Source organism: Chrysochloris asiatica, unplaced genomic scaffold, assembly GCF_000296735.1.
Source record: "Chrysochloris asiatica unplaced genomic scaffold, ChrAsi1.0 scaffold00142, whole genome shotgun sequence".
In the NCBI taxonomy this organism is placed as follows: Eukaryota; Metazoa; Chordata; class Mammalia; order Afrosoricida; family Chrysochloridae; genus Chrysochloris; species Chrysochloris asiatica.
Genome location: NW_006408660.1, coordinates 2,737,409 through 2,752,545, shown reverse-complemented (window position 1 = coordinate 2,752,545; position 15,137 = coordinate 2,737,409). Strand labels below are relative to the sequence as shown.

Here is a 15,137-nt window from a genome sequence, read left to right as displayed (position 1 = left end):
AGACCCCCACCACTCCACTTAGTCAAACCAGGCCAGGAGAATTGTCATTGTGTTTGCTGTGTTAATATGTCAACTGATGTGTGTGTGCTGTGTTCTCAGAAGTGTACAGGGCTCTGATGTGAAGTTCTGCAACAGAGCTGAGGATCTTGGCTCTTGCTCAAACCTCTCCCCTCCACTTCCTCCCATTAGCCATAATATTTTTCCCAACCAGCCAATGTTGAAACATAATTGTTGTGAAACTTCCTACCCCAGTTCTAAAAGCAAAAACCATAATGCTCACTAGCAGAAGGGGAGGTATCATCTTCCTCTAGACCAATGGGGACGTGCGCCTTTCTGGACGGGAGACGTGTCTTTTTAGCTTCTCCCAGGTCAGTGTGTGTGGCCAATGTCTTCAGGGCCAGGCTGGAAACAGCCTCTGCCCATGTGGTCTATGTGCCTGCTGGCTTAGCTTCTGCTTCCTTTTCATGAAGAAGGTGTTACTGGCTCCTTTCATAAAAATGACATGTGAAAACTCAGCGTCAATTTTACAAATGTTGTACCCCAAAATTGTATTCTGTACCAGGGTGCTAACCATTTTATTTAATGTTACATATTATGTTGTGAGGTTTTAAAATACTTTTTTTGGATTGGCTTGTTATTTTTAAAAAATCTATATTTGAAAAATTGTTGCAGATATTTTAAACTCCTATGTATTGTTTTTTTCTTCCAAAGAGTAATTATCTGTTTTAATACCTGTAAGTTATTATTTCAGGATAAAGAAGTTCAGAATCTTATATTTGTATAGTTGAAAACAAGCATTAGGAAAAGCAACTTTTGTTAGTTTTCAGCATATACTTTATTTTAAAAAACGTTGAGTGTAAAGATGTCAAAGTACTACAAAAGTGTTATATACAAGAGAGCTTCATAAAGTTCTTAGAAAAATCATGTTATCTTTTAATTCCATTTTTTTTTACAAACTTTTTGTAGCACCCTTATGCCAAAAGAATGGACTGATCTTGTATCAACTTAAAATCATTCTTGTAGCATTTCGTTTTGTATTTTCAATCCTGGTTATAAAGAAAACTTTTATTTTAGGCTATACATTTAACAACATTTAGTGCGCAGCTGCTAGCCAAAAGGTTGGTAGTTTGTACTCACCTAGTGTTTCCATGGAACAAAGACCTGGTCATCTGTTTCTGTAAAGATGACAGACAGCCTAGGAAACCCTATGGGGCAGTTCTGCTCTGTCCTATAGGGTTACCGTGAATGGAAAAATCAACCTTGGTGGCACCATGGCTTAAGCACTTGGCTGCGGAACAAAATGGTGATTTGACCTTACCAGTTGCTCCATGGGAGAAAGCTGAAGTATTCTGCTTCTGTAAATATTATTGTCGTTAAGTGTTGTCAAGTTGGTACTTGACTCAAAGTGACCCTGTTTATGGGGTTTCTGAGGCTGCAAATCTTTGCGGGAGCAGAAAACCTATTTTTCTCCCATGGAGCTTCTTGGTACTTCTTCATGGTCCAGTGCTTTTCATACAGAGCCATCAGGCTTGGGTACCCTCTGCGGCAGTTTGGCTCTGTCTCGTAGAGTCACTTTGCATTCGAATCAACTTGATAGCAGTGGGAGAATGGTTATGAGTAGAAAAGGGATTTGATGGCACCCAACAACCACACGCATTTTGAACTGATTAACAGATTGTGCTTACCTTGTCCTGTATAGAAAAATAACCTGATGGGAGGCACTTCATTAAGGACTGAGACCTCTTTGGGAGTCCATCACCTGGACTGTCTTGGAGATCAACATGAAGTCTCTTTCTCAGAGATTCTGAAATTTCTGGCCTACCCTAAAATGGTGTGGGGTTTTTGCTGCTGCTTTTATTGAGGGAGCCTGGGGTGGGGGAAGCCAAATTCTGTGCCCAGTTTTTGTTTGTTTTTTGTTTTCCCGAGTGTGTTTCTCTTTCCCTTTCTAGACCGGGAGGAGTGCGTTTGTGACCTCCTCTTCATCTCTGCCTTCCTTCCCCTCCACACTCTCCTGGTCAAGGGACGAAAGCGCCCGAAGGGTTAAGTACATTCTGGATTGATTGCTCTCTGGAGAAGGCAGCAGTGCTCTTGGGCGCTTTGTGCTTCTTTCTTTGGCCCTCTGCTCCCTGCCCTTCGGTCCTGGTTCTGCATGAGGCCCAGCTTCCCTCCTAGTTTCTCACAGCACCGTGAGCACAGACACGCACGCACGCAGGCCTGTTGGGACGCCTCAATTTCATCTAACCCCACGCTGCTAAGATATACCTCACACTTAACAATGTCTGCGGATCACCCAATGGCACTGGTTCTGAACACACCATCTTTTTAAATACTTGGGAAAATTAGCTGGGTGCTTGTGACGTATTATCATCAGGAAATCCATCAAATTGGTTGAGTTTTGGTTATAGATCAAAACCAGTGTCTTTGGATTAGCTGAAGCCCTGAAATGTCATGCCTAGAGTTAAATTGTTTTTACCTCGGACTTATTTTATGTCAGCACCAGACTTGACAAGCTAGGCTTTTTCAGACCCTGTATCCCACATCACCACTGAGCCTGACAGTGGCTTTGGAAGTGTAATCAGCTATGATTACAAAGCTGTTCATGTGCATTAGTCAAGTCCAGCCTGCTGATATGTCATTTACGTTCTCAGTAATAGTATGTGATTCAGGCGAGCCCCTTTTGGAGTAGTCAAGCAACAGCTATTTATTAACCACCTCCTCTATGCACAGCCTGGTCCCTGGGTGGGGCCACAAATGTTGACAATTGAAACCCACCCAGCGGCTCCATGCAAGAAAGGCCTGGTGAACTGCTTCCCTAAAGATTACAGTCCAGAAAACCCTATGGAGCAGTTCTACTCTGTAACATGTGGGGTCGCCGTGAGTCAGAATCAACTCCATGGCAACAGGTTTGCTTTTCTATTTTTTCCCCTCTCTTTATATATGCACAGCCTTTTGGCAAATCAGTTCAGTGACTTCTGTGTCATGGTCCCTGATCCCAAGACACCATCAGTAAAATATACAGAAAAGGCCCATGACTGTAACCTGGGGGAGTAATGGGGAAGACCCGAGGCTGCGAAGATCTAAGTTCAGGTGCTGACTCAAAACCTTTTATGGAAAGGGAGCATAAAGAAGGTGAGAAACGGGAAGTTCAGTGTGGGTAGAGGGAGCTCCTTTATAGACATAAATGTGGGATTTGCTCGAGGCCTTCATCCATTCCCTCTGCGTCTGTGGAGTGGTGTAGAAGCAGCCTTTCCCATTGTTCATGCCTTATGGCACTTGACAGCACTTTTGTGGTCCTTTTCTTGCCTTAGAAGGAATATATTAAAAGGAACTCTTGATATGTAGTACTTAAAATCTTTTTGGGTTCTGAACTTGATTTGTAATGTTTTTATTATATTCCAGTTCAATTCTGGGATAAAGAAATAAATAGTAATGAAATATCCAACTTGAGACTTTGTTGCAACCATTGTTGCAGAAGAGTCAAGGAACATCTTTTTGCCCACTGAGATTGGTTTTTGTTTTCTAATGTTTGGTCATTTTGAAAATCATTGTAGGACTGTTTGCTGAGGCAAAGGGGTGTTTAAACTGATAGTCCTGATTGTTTCTAGCAGCTTCATCCGGGGTTTAGACTGTGTCTGTAATCAGAGACTGAAAACTCGTTAAATAAACTGAACCAGTACCAGCTAAAGGTAACTTTCCTATTAACAGCTTTGAAAGAACAGCACTGTTAACCGATAGAGCTTGGCTCCATGCATGTTTACAATAACATTCCTAAAATAAAATGCTGGCTAACTTGAAATCCTGTACATACGCTTTTGTGGACAGTGATGAAGTGTAAGTAACAGGTGTCCTGGGTGGCTGCAGCTATATTTTGTTTTCTCTCCTTGAGAAACAGTTCCTTCCTGCTGTCATGAGGTATATGAGTGATTACTTTTCTAAAATGCTTATACGAAACATGGTACTTTTAATGGCTGTGGGGTAATACTCTTGATTTGTGATGATCAATCTTATCTCAAGGAAAGCAAAAAGACTAAAACGTGGAATTTTCTGAGTTTAATTATGTTTTCTAGATTTTCCCACTGGAGCAACTCTGAAAGAATTTTTCCAGTCTAATTATTTCATGCAAATTTTTTACATTCTGTGTGTATGTGTATGTGTGTGTATGTGTTAAAGGCAAATATAAAGATTAGTCTAATGCATCCTGTGAAAGGTGAGACTTTGAAAGGTGTGGCCCTTGCATTGGACACAGTGCCCCCTTGGTCTTCCATCTGGACTTCTAGAAACATTCACATACTCATTCCTTCCCCAAACCAGATCACAGCAAGGCAGCAAGTGAAGCGTAACCACTTCAGAGACAAAGGGACCTTAAACCTTAAACATTGTAGTTGATTTTGCAGAACTTAATTCTATACTCTCCTTGTGACTGGCAACCAACATTCTTATTAATTTGCCAGTTACATTTGAGTGGGTATCAATGTAAATTCATTATTATATTGTTGGAGCCCAGAGCAAGTGTTTCTTCTATCAGAGGGGCTGGTGCTGCAGAGAGGACTTTGAAGAAATGTGCTAGTAGACAGAGGAGGCAAGCATCTGCCCTAGGAGAGAAAAAGAGGCCACAGGGATAGTAAGCCAAACGTAGCCGGAACGAGAGATCTTCTGGCTGGTGGCTGCTGTACCGGTCTCCATAGGGCCTGCCAGAGGAGATAAGGCTGCATTACCGGTAATGAGCAAATAATCAGACCGGATGTAGACTGCTTAAACTGTCTGACTCTAAACCAGCCATTCTTTTGGATGATGCTGCAGGGGCTCTTTGTATTTAAACGAAGCTCTTTACATAAATGTTTTAACACCCTTTGGTGCAGCAGCTTTAAAATCCCTTAGTCACAGATTTTGATTGACTTAGATGAAATTTAGGGTGTCAGGCTGAAAATAGTGCATTTATATTTTGCAAGGTAATCAGTCTAGACTTTGAATCAGCCTCCACTAGCCTCTGTTCTGGATGAAGAAGTTCTCAAATACTATGGATATGATGATTATTGTTAAATGCCTTCAAGTTGGTTCCGACACATAGCGACCCTGTATGGGGTTTACAAGGAGCGACTAGTGGGTTTGAACTGCCGACCTTGAGGTTCAAACCAATCTTGTGATTGAGTGCTTATCTTACAGCACCACACCAGAACTCCATGGGTATGATGGATACCGAGAAGAAAAGATTTTAACTAAACCCTCCAAAGGTAACCTAACTTCTTCCAAGGAACATTCCGTCACCCCGGAAGGCCTTCTACTTGGCAGTGCTTTATCTTTTATAGTTTATATCTATATATACATGTATAGCTATACACACATGCACATGTACATAGATATATGTATATATATGATATAATTATAATACATAGTTGCTTAACTTCTGGCAAATGTGTTTTTTAAATGGAGCCCTAGGTGGCTTAACCACAAATGGTTAAACTGTGGACTACTAACTGAAAGGTTGGTGGTTCAAACCCATCCACACGCATCTCAGAAGTAAGGGCTGACCATGTGCTTCCCAAACGGCACAGCCTTGAAAGCAGTTCTGTGCTGCACACATGGGGTTGCCATGTGTTGGAACTGACTTGACAGCAAGTAACAACAACATTGTATTAGAGTTACACTTTGTTCATAGAGAGCTAAATGTGTGTGTGTTACCTGTGTGTTTATGTTTATTACAACAAGATCTTTTTATGAATTAGCCATTGAGCTAAGAAGAAAGTGGTATGAAGAAGGAAAGAAACCCATTTCTGGATCCATTGTTCACCTTTTCCTAAATTTTCAGTAAAAGGTGTGCTCTGGTCCCAAATGAGATCCGGAGTGTGAAGGCCACGTGGTGTTAACAGGTAATGCCCCTGGGGAAAGCGCTGGAGAATGGGCTTATGTTCTAAACTTACAGAGGCCACCTTTTCTGCCTTTCTTTTAGACGTCCAGGCTGGAGAAGCAGAACAGCACCCCTGAAAGCGACTATGACAATACTCCCAATGACATGGAGCCCGATGACACGGGGTACAGCTGCAGGAAGAGCAGGACTGGGCTGGCCTCAGACACCCAGCAGGCCTCAAGGGCACAAACAGTTTGTGCTCAGCTGCTTACTGAAAGATTGGCAGTTCAAACTCACCCAGGCAGTACCCAGAAGATAGGCCTGGTGACCTGCTTCTGTTAAGATGGCAGCCAAGGAAACTCTGTGGAGCAGTTCTACTCTGTAACACTGGGGGGCGCCAGGAGTCAGAATCAACTTAGTGACAGCTAACAGTCACAACCAGCCACAGCAGTAGGCCTTGGTTAGGAGAAGCCGTTCATCACAAGTTGTTGTTTTTAAGTGCCTTTGAGTTGGTTCTGACTTACAGCGACCTTGTATAGAGGTTCTTACACCATACATCTTTGTGGGAGCAGAAAGCCTCAGCTTTCTCCCATGGAGGCGGGTGGGCCTGACTGCCAACCTTGTAGTTTATGATCATACAGCACCACTGCTCCCATTCATCACCTACACCCCCTTTTTCCTATTTTCAGACCCATAAGGTCTTAGACTGTTAAGTGCTGGCGAGTCACAGCAACCCTGTATAGGGTTCCCAAGGAGTGGCTGGTGGGTTTGAACTACCACCTGGTAGTTCAAATGGACCTTGGGATGCAAAGCTTACACAACAGTATAGAATATTCAGGCATAAAGCCCAGTTTAATGTGTATCTATAGTCTGCTTAAATTTGGACCTCCACTTCATTTTTAAGTTGACATTAGGTTCCATTGGGCATTTGTACCCAAACAATTCGCTCTGCTACAGTGTTGGCTTTGAAAAAAGCCTTACCAGTGAGCCTCCTGCTGGGGAGAAGGAGAGATTACAGTATCAGCAGTGCATGCTATTTGCTACTACTAGAATCAGAGCAGCAGCTGAGAACACCTGTCATACTTAGCCACTTCTGTATTTTTCACAGATCAAGCAGAAAGGGAAGGCAGAGGAGCATGTTGTGGCTGGGTGATAGCTCCTCACCAAATGCCGCAGAGCCCCACGCAGCCCCCAGCCCCGCTCTCCCCAGCACCGAGGACGTCATCCGGAAAACTGAGCAGATCACCAAAAACATACAGGAGCTCTTGAGAGCGGCCCAAGAAAATAAACACGACAGGTGAGGGGAACTGGGAGACTCAGTAACCCGGAATTTTTTTTTTCCTCAGTTCATAAACTTTGAGGTCATTAAAACCTCAGGTTTACACATTAGGCTTAAGAACAAATTTGTAAACATTTTGGTCTTTTAACTTTTATTTGTAAACGGTAGAGTTCTTGATTATTCATCTGGTTGTGGGGTTCTTTGGGAATTATTGCCTCTAGAGATAGAATCGCAGCATATTAGGTAGTGATCATTTCCACTTCCAGATGGAAAGAAAGAAGAAGCCACCTTCAGACTTGGTTTTATTTCTTCCAGTCTCCACTGTTCCATGTCATCTATAGCTAGAGAAAAGGTTGCTGACACGAAGGGAGTCTTCAAGTGAACCTGATTTCTTACCTAGCTTGTCCACTGTTTGTGCGTGTTTAAACTTATAAGAAACAGGTGCTTTTCTTTTCATAAGAGAAGGACCTGTTACTCTGAACAGAGCCATCCTTCTAGAACAGCAAGGAGGCCAGGTCTGACTTCCTCTGGCTTCACAAGGGGGAAGAAGAATCGCACTCAAAACCAGCCCAACTCCAGTTCCTTTGAGACAGAGGTCAGGCATTCCTCCACCCTACAACCTTCTTTACCCTATTCTGATACCAACCATCTTCCCTCAGCACTCTCTGGTTCACATCTGGGTTTGATAACAGTTGTAATGGCCACACAGAATTCATCAATACTTGCAATTATGGGGCTTATTAGGGAAGTGAACAGGATATTCAATTCAGGGTCAGAAACAAGTCAGGATGCAGCAGTAGTTCACTGCAGGCATGCCTCATCTTGCCTTGGGCCTCTTAGCCATGTAGCCCCTCAGCCTCTGCCTTAGCAGAGGCAAGTGTTACAAAGCTCCTGTTGCCAGTCTGTAATTATACAAAGGGCACATTCTGCAAGCTAGCCTCCTGCCCCTAGACACTCAGCTTTACTCAGTCCATGGGCCAGGAAGCCTGCAGCTGCTTTGTCTCTCCATGCCGCTGCCCCTGCTGCCTCTCATGCTTCGCTCAGAGGTCTTTCTTGATGGTCCTAGGAACATCTGTTCCTGCTTCTGAGATGGCTCCTTTTAAAACTAGTGGGATAGCAAAAACTAACATGCGTTAGAGTCCTATACATACTATCTGCATGGTTCCACCCAATCATTTGGGGAGTGTGGTGGCATCCATACAATAAGCACTGGACTGTAAACCACAAGGTTTGTGGTTTGAGCCCACCAGCTGCTCTGTGGTAGAAAGATGAGTCTGTCTGATCCTGCGAAGATATAAAGCCATGGAAACCCTATCTAGGGCCACTATGAGCTGGCACCGACTTGGCAGCACTTAATAGCAACAGTGCAGTCATTTGGTGGGTGATCAGAAGACTTTGGTTAGAAAATGCGTGTCAGGTGAATTCACAGCACCACACAAACCCTGCAAAGTTACTTCTCACTATCAGGAAAGGGACCAGGGTTTGCTCTAACTTCTCTCTCCCTCTGAGAGTGACAGCTCTGGGAATTTCCTGTCAGTTGTAAACTGTCCTGTGTGACATCCTAGTTTTCACACACCACCCTGATGGAGATGTACACGCTGTTCAACAATAATCTCATTGAGTTTGAGAAAGCAAAAGCAGTTTGGTCCAAACCGAACACAGTGTCAGTCTTCTCATTAGGTCAGCAATGTTAGCACTTGGGTGAAGGACTTCTCATCATGCTTCAAACTGATGCAAGGAACACAGCGCTGTAGATTCTCTCTTGCCTCTGTTCCTTCCTGCTGCAGGAAGATGTGGCAGCGTCTTCTGTGTTCTCTCTCGTGGTCCTGGCCGCCCAGCTCTTTTCCCTTTTCTGCCCTGTAGAGAGGGGTGACCAGTGTTTAGTAAGAGTCCGAGTGAGTCTTCACAGGTGACCATTGGAGGCTCCTCAGAGAAGAGAGTTCCTACTTTCTCTGTCTCCTTTCCAAAAATCATGTAGCTACTTAGGTCCCTTTTCCTCCAGTGTCCAGTGTTTCCCTGCCTTTCTGAGTCGGGTGTGTCTGATCTGATTTGGTGAAGCAAAGTTCTTCACAGCTGTCCCAAGCACAATTGTGGTTTTGTTCTGTTAATGAAGAGTAGCCATTTTGATTTCTGCTTTCACATCTGGAGAAACTGCTGCACAGACAATTCATGACGTAGTTATCACAGTCTCAGAATCAGAAAACCTCAGGGATCTTTCTCCTCCCACACCAGCCGGGGGTTTTTTGTTATGCTTTTAACTTTTTATTGTGAATTGAATGAAGGTTTGCAAAACAGATCATCAGTTTTACATTCAACAAATCATACACTTTGTGTCATTAAAATGATTGCAATCCCCTCCATGTGCCATCAGTTAATGGTGGTGGTGGTATGCTCTGGAGTCAGTTCTGACTCATAGCGACTCTGCATTAGGTTTCTGAGGCTATAAATCTTTACAGGAGCAGAAAGCCTCATCTTTCTCCCACAGTAGTTTCGAACTGCTGACCTTGAAGTTAGCAGTCTGACTCGTAACCACTGTGCTACCAGAGCTCTTTTTCAGTTGTTGTTAAGTGCTATTGAGTCAATTCCAACCCATAGCGACCCTGTATAAGGTTTTCAAGGAGAAGCTAGCAAGCTTGAACTGCTGCAGTTCAAATGGCTTTGCAGTCTGGTGCATTAACCCACAGCACCACTACAGGACTCCCTAGTTAACAGTATTTACCTCTAATTACTTTAACTTTCATATTCTTCCCTTGATGTGTATATAGTCTTCCGTTACCTTCAGCTTTCCTGTGCCAACCTCCCTTTTGTTGTATATTGCCTTTTCCATTACCCAAGTTAACATGTCAAGCACATGTCAAGTTTTTGGCACTTTCAAGCAGCCTTGGTACCAAGAATAACTTTCTCTAGTGCTGTTTATCTCACTTCACATTTCTTCTCTCTCTCAAGTGTTGTGCTTGCATTTCAAACTCAAATAATGGGCTTACATAGTTACATTGACCACTATTAATACTATCTTTGATAGTTGTCAAAAATAAATAAATATCTGCCCCGAGGCCCTTTCTGGTTCCAAAGATTGTAATATGATGCCTCACGCACAATTTGAGAAGTTCCTTCTCTTGTTGTTTAAGATGCACAAATCCATTCAGTACATTTCATGATCTGATAAGTGTTTATTTTTAAGACCATGAGGGAATGATGGAGAGATTTCCATCATTAGTTCATTCTTTTGGTTTAAAACCAGAATGTTGTTGTTCCAGTTAAGTGCCGTCGAGTTGGTTCCGACCCATAGTGATCTTGTATAGGGTTTCCAAGGAGCAACTGGTGAGCTTGAATCAATGACCTTGCGGCTCAAATGATTTTGCAGTCCAACACATTAACCCACAGCACCACACCAGGACTCCAAAACCAGAATAGCTCTAGAAAATTTCTTTTTCATAAATTGTTCCATGCTTGATTAAAATCTCTAGTAATTTACATCTCCTAAGAAGGCCATTCCTTCTCTCATTCTCTCCTTGGTTGATCTGCCCATGATGTTCCTCCTCAGTAGACCCATAGCCCATGCCGACTCAGGCAAAGGCTAAGTCCTGGTTCCCTGGGCCAAGTGAGCTCCCAGAAGCCCCTGATCTTTCCACAGCCAGGCCCCATCTCCTGGGTCTCTCTGGCTGTCTCCCTACCTGTCTGTCTGTGCCTCTTTCTCTGTGTCATACGTGCACACGCATTCTCTGTCACTTTCTCTCTCTTTTATACATATGTATTCTGTCTTTCCAGAGTTTACTACATCTTATTCACGGGAAAATATCAATTTGAAGTTGCGAAAATAAACCCCCAAAAATGGATTTCCTGTGAGAGCCAAGGAGGTCTTTCTTATTTACCTGCCTGGGCTTGCTTTTGTGACTTGTCAGGGTTGTGAATAATATATAGTAAAGCCTAGAAAGACAGAAAATGTGTGCGTAGAAGAAAAGGTGACAAGAGAACATGTGTGTGTCTGTGTGTGAGACAGAAATTTCTTCGTATTGAATAAATGTTTCAGAGACATCCTGAGGAGAAATTTCTTCTCTGGGGGCAGGGGGCGTGTATTTCCGGGTAAAGTATAAGCCTCTCAGGTGAGTGAGATTTGAACATTCAGGTGATATCCGGGCCTGACCCAGAAACTGCTGTGGCTGCTGCTGCCCTTTTCTGAGCCAGATGGGTTGTTGTGCCCGCATATTTGCAAATTAAATACCTCCTCTGTGTTGTCATTTTTGCTAGTGCATAACTTAGTATATGATTCTAATTGCTCTCATAGGGAGCGAGCACAAGGCCATAAGGAAAGAGTAAAAGTCAGGATTTCCCATTGAAAGGCATTTTTGGCTAATAAAAATCATTCTCTTGGAATGTAACAAAGCAATTTAAATGTAGTGCATCTTAATAGTTTCGATGCTACCTTTTTTTTTTTTTTTTTTAACTGTTTCATTGTGAATTATGTGATAGTTTACATGGAAGAACATTAGCTTTACAGTCATCCTATCGTATATCGTTTCATTGCCATGGTTACAGTCCCCTCCGTGCATCATCAACCAACCAAAAGATATACCCAGCAAGCCTGTCCCTTGGTCATCAGCAAACAGCCCCTCTCCCTCTCTGGGTCTAGAGTTCCCGGCCATTCCATCTCTCCACGTCATCATCTCTGCCTCCATCTTGGGTGTCACTTTCTCTGGGTAGGGTCCCATACTCCATTCTTCTCCCTTGATAGTCCCAGGGACCTCCACTCCTGGCCTGCAAAGTCAACCACTCCCCTCCTTTTGCTACAAAACGTTCTACCTTTACATTTCCAACCCTCTCAGTCATGATAGCACTTATTCACTATTGTGCCACATGAGTGCTGTCCCCATCTCCTTTCATCAGTCCCGCCCAGACAGATTGGTTACTACTCAGTGGAGATTCTACCTTCCTCCGCACCCTCTGGATCTAGGCTCCCTCTTGAAAACTTGTAAGCTGGTCACCTTTTGCCTTTGTAGGATGCTACCTTTCTTGCAAAGATGAAGAACAGAGGTTGATTATGACAATTTTTAAGCAGAAGACAACCTCATGGTTTTTTTTAAAAAAAGGTAGAAAATGTTAATTGATGGCTTTGAAGGCTAGGGTAGATGTGGAACAGCACTGGGGTCTGTATCTTGGGGAAAAAATGTGAAAATGAGGCCACACGGTTCTTGTGTAAGGGCAGACATTTGGCAGATTTCCGAACGTGCTGGAAACCTTATAAGGCATCCTGGATGCCTGGTGTGGCGCTGTAGGATAATGCACTGGACCATAAGGTCAGTTTGAACCACAGGGTTGGTGGTTCACTTACTCCATGGAAACCCTATACAGGTCGCTGTGAGTTGGAACTGACTCAACGGCACTTCATAACAACAACATAGGGCATCTGGGGTCATGTTCAATCTTCCTATAAACAAACTCTTGCTGGCGGTATGGTAACTAGAACTGTCACTTCAGGCCGTCATCACTTTTTACTTGACTGTCCTTGGTAATGTGTACTGCTCAGGGCAGAAAGCCAGCTTCCAAGGATCTTAAATCAGCCCCATTTGATACTGTCACAGTACTAAGAAAAAGACTTCTAGATTCTTCCAGTTCCCCTCACTTAAGTTCAGAATAACAATGGAAAGAGGCTGGTGACAATGAAAGATGCCAATCTGTTGGAGAGAACCTTGAGTTCAGCCTCCTCCTAGCAGCTTTGTGACCTGCAACACATTCTTTACCTCTCAGGAAGAGGAACGTGAGAACAGTTCCAACCTCAGAGACTGTTGCGACAGTCAAGTGAGTTCTCTGCGGAGTCAGAGCTTGGCTTCTTAAGCATTCCATCTGGTGATGCTGTCCTAAGAGGCCAGGCAAAGGAAGGATGAAATAAGCAGATGTCTTGCACTTGGTTTTCTCAGAACCCGATAATTAGTAGGGACCAGTTGACCCCCGCTCACGGCCCCCCAGGTTTGTCAGAATAGAACTGAGCTCCAGGTAATTTTCAATGGCTGCTTTTTCCTAAGTAGGTCTCCATGCTTTTCTTCTAGTTGCCTGTGGGTGGATTTAGCCCCAGGGTAGTCATTTGAACCACCCTGAACTGCCTCCACTTTATTACCAGCAGTTAAGGGGCAGCTTCTGAAAAATTAGAGAAGTGTCTGAGCAAGTACAGAAAGCCATCCTCAGTGTTTTCTCCATGCAAATATTTTGATTTTCCGTCAATTCAAATGCCGTTTAGAAGTGCCCATTGTTTAAATGGGACACAAATGTTAAGGTGGAGACTCCATTATAATGTTATTTCAGTCTTTTATTTTTTAACTTCTTTGACCTTTTACATGAAAATCTTTCTGTTTCAAGAAATTAGGACGAGCAAACACATGGGAACTAAATCACCAACTTGAGGAGATGTGGAAGTCTTCCTAGCTGCTTTGAGGTCGTACCTTGTCACTAATGTACCTTTGGCTGCATTTCCTCCCTGCAGCAACTTGGGATAAAAGATGGGAAACTGCTTTAGGGCCAAGTATCTGCAGAGGGGCCGGTTGAGGCCTCAGGCCTTTCATTAAGGCGTTGCAGATGGAAGCTGTGCTTGCCCCTGAGAACTTTCAGCCTCTGAATGATTTTTACTGCTATTGACTAATAACCTCTTCGATATTCTTGCAGCTATGTTCCCTGCTCAGAGAGGATACACGTAGCTGTTACAGAAATGGCAGCATTGTTCCCCAAAGTAAGTCACTTCCTACTTAGTTAGTTCCAACGCTTTGAAATGAGCCACAAGTAATTTCTTTGTGACTCTTATGGTGACATTTTTTAGCACATAGAGCTTTAAGTACCAGTCACATATTTTTTGTTCTGTATGAATATTGGCTTTAATAGGTATGTACAAGTCAATTGGTAAAGACAAAACATGAATAGAGTATAATTGTAGTTGGAATAATTCACCCAGGTGAATTTTCAAAGTATTAATAGCACATACTCAAAATTAGCACACATAGTACTAAAAATTACACTGTATGCCATGTGATCTTTGATCAGCACACTTCAGCATCTCTAGCCTGTGGATTATAAAGTTTCCACTTGGAAAAACGCATGACAGAAAGCCGCCTTTCAATGTGTGAAGCACCTTGAGTTGTTTTCAGAAGAATATTTGTCTCTTGCCTCTTGTCTGCCCTCTAGTTCATGGTCCATGACTGTGTTTCTCTCTTTAGAAACCCAAGTCCGACCTGGTGAGAACTTCCCTCCGATTACTAACATCCAGTGCCTACCGCCTCCAGTCCGAGTGCAGGAAGACCCTCTCTGGGGACTCTGGCTCCCCCACGGACATTCAGCTGGTCACTCAGCAGGTCATCCAGTGTGCGTATGACATCGCCAAGGCTGCCAAGCAGCTGGTCACCATCACCACCAAAGAGAACAACAACTGAAGGGCAGAATGGGGTCCTTTCTATTTTCCAGGCTTTTTAATGTCTTCTATCAAATTTAGACATGGACCTTTTCTGATTTTTACAAAAAAACAAGCATTTAATGACCGTTTAAACTTTTTAAAAGAAAGCTCAGTATTATTTTTGCATGTTTTCTAACAAATTTTCCACTATGAATTTAACCCACTTGCCTTACTTTGTGCCTGTTTGCCAGTGTAATTTTCTGATTTTCTGTTGTGTCGTCAGTGACTGTTAACGATCACGTGTATCCAAAAGCATCGCTTCATCATTGAAAAGTTTGTTAGGACTGTTTCATCCCTTACAACGACCTGCCTGTGGCTGAAACAATGGACAAGGTTTTTAGTAAAACATTTTCTTGAAAGAGTTGTGTTTAAAAAAAAAAAAAAATCAGCATTATCTATTCGCTACCAACCATTGATCAGTAAGTACATTTTCCAATCTACTGAAAGATCTCTTAAATTCGGGCTCTCTCCAAGCACGGGGTGTAGAGAAGAATGACTCTGCCGCTTTCTACAAATATGAACCGTCACTCTTGGAAGGAAACAGTTCACCGCTCTGATTTCCTGTGCTGCTCTGTCTTGTT

At 43.1% G+C, this 15,137-nt stretch overlaps 1 protein-coding gene across 5 annotated transcripts in view; it reads left to right on the top strand.

Annotated features, from left to right (window-relative positions):
* GIT2 (G protein-coupled receptor kinase interacting ArfGAP 2) overlaps nucleotides 1-14,895 on the top strand; it is an 81,415-nt gene extending 66,520 nt beyond the window's left edge. For 3 of the 5 annotated variants that reach the window (XM_006870451.1, XM_006870449.1, XM_006870450.1), the window contains 4 exons: nucleotides 5,948-6,030; nucleotides 6,954-7,142; nucleotides 13,779-13,842; nucleotides 14,324-14,536. In XM_006870451.1, coding sequence (XP_006870513.1) covers nucleotides 5,948-6,030; nucleotides 6,954-7,142; nucleotides 13,779-13,842; nucleotides 14,324-14,536 — 549 coding nt within the window. Of the gene's footprint in view, nucleotides 1-1,949; nucleotides 2,040-5,947; nucleotides 6,031-6,953; nucleotides 7,143-13,778; nucleotides 13,843-14,323 lie in introns of all 5 variants that reach the window. The other 2 variants (XM_006870448.1, XM_006870452.1) reach the window with 2 other exon arrangements.
* Nucleotides 14,896-15,137: the final 242 nt, after the last annotated feature.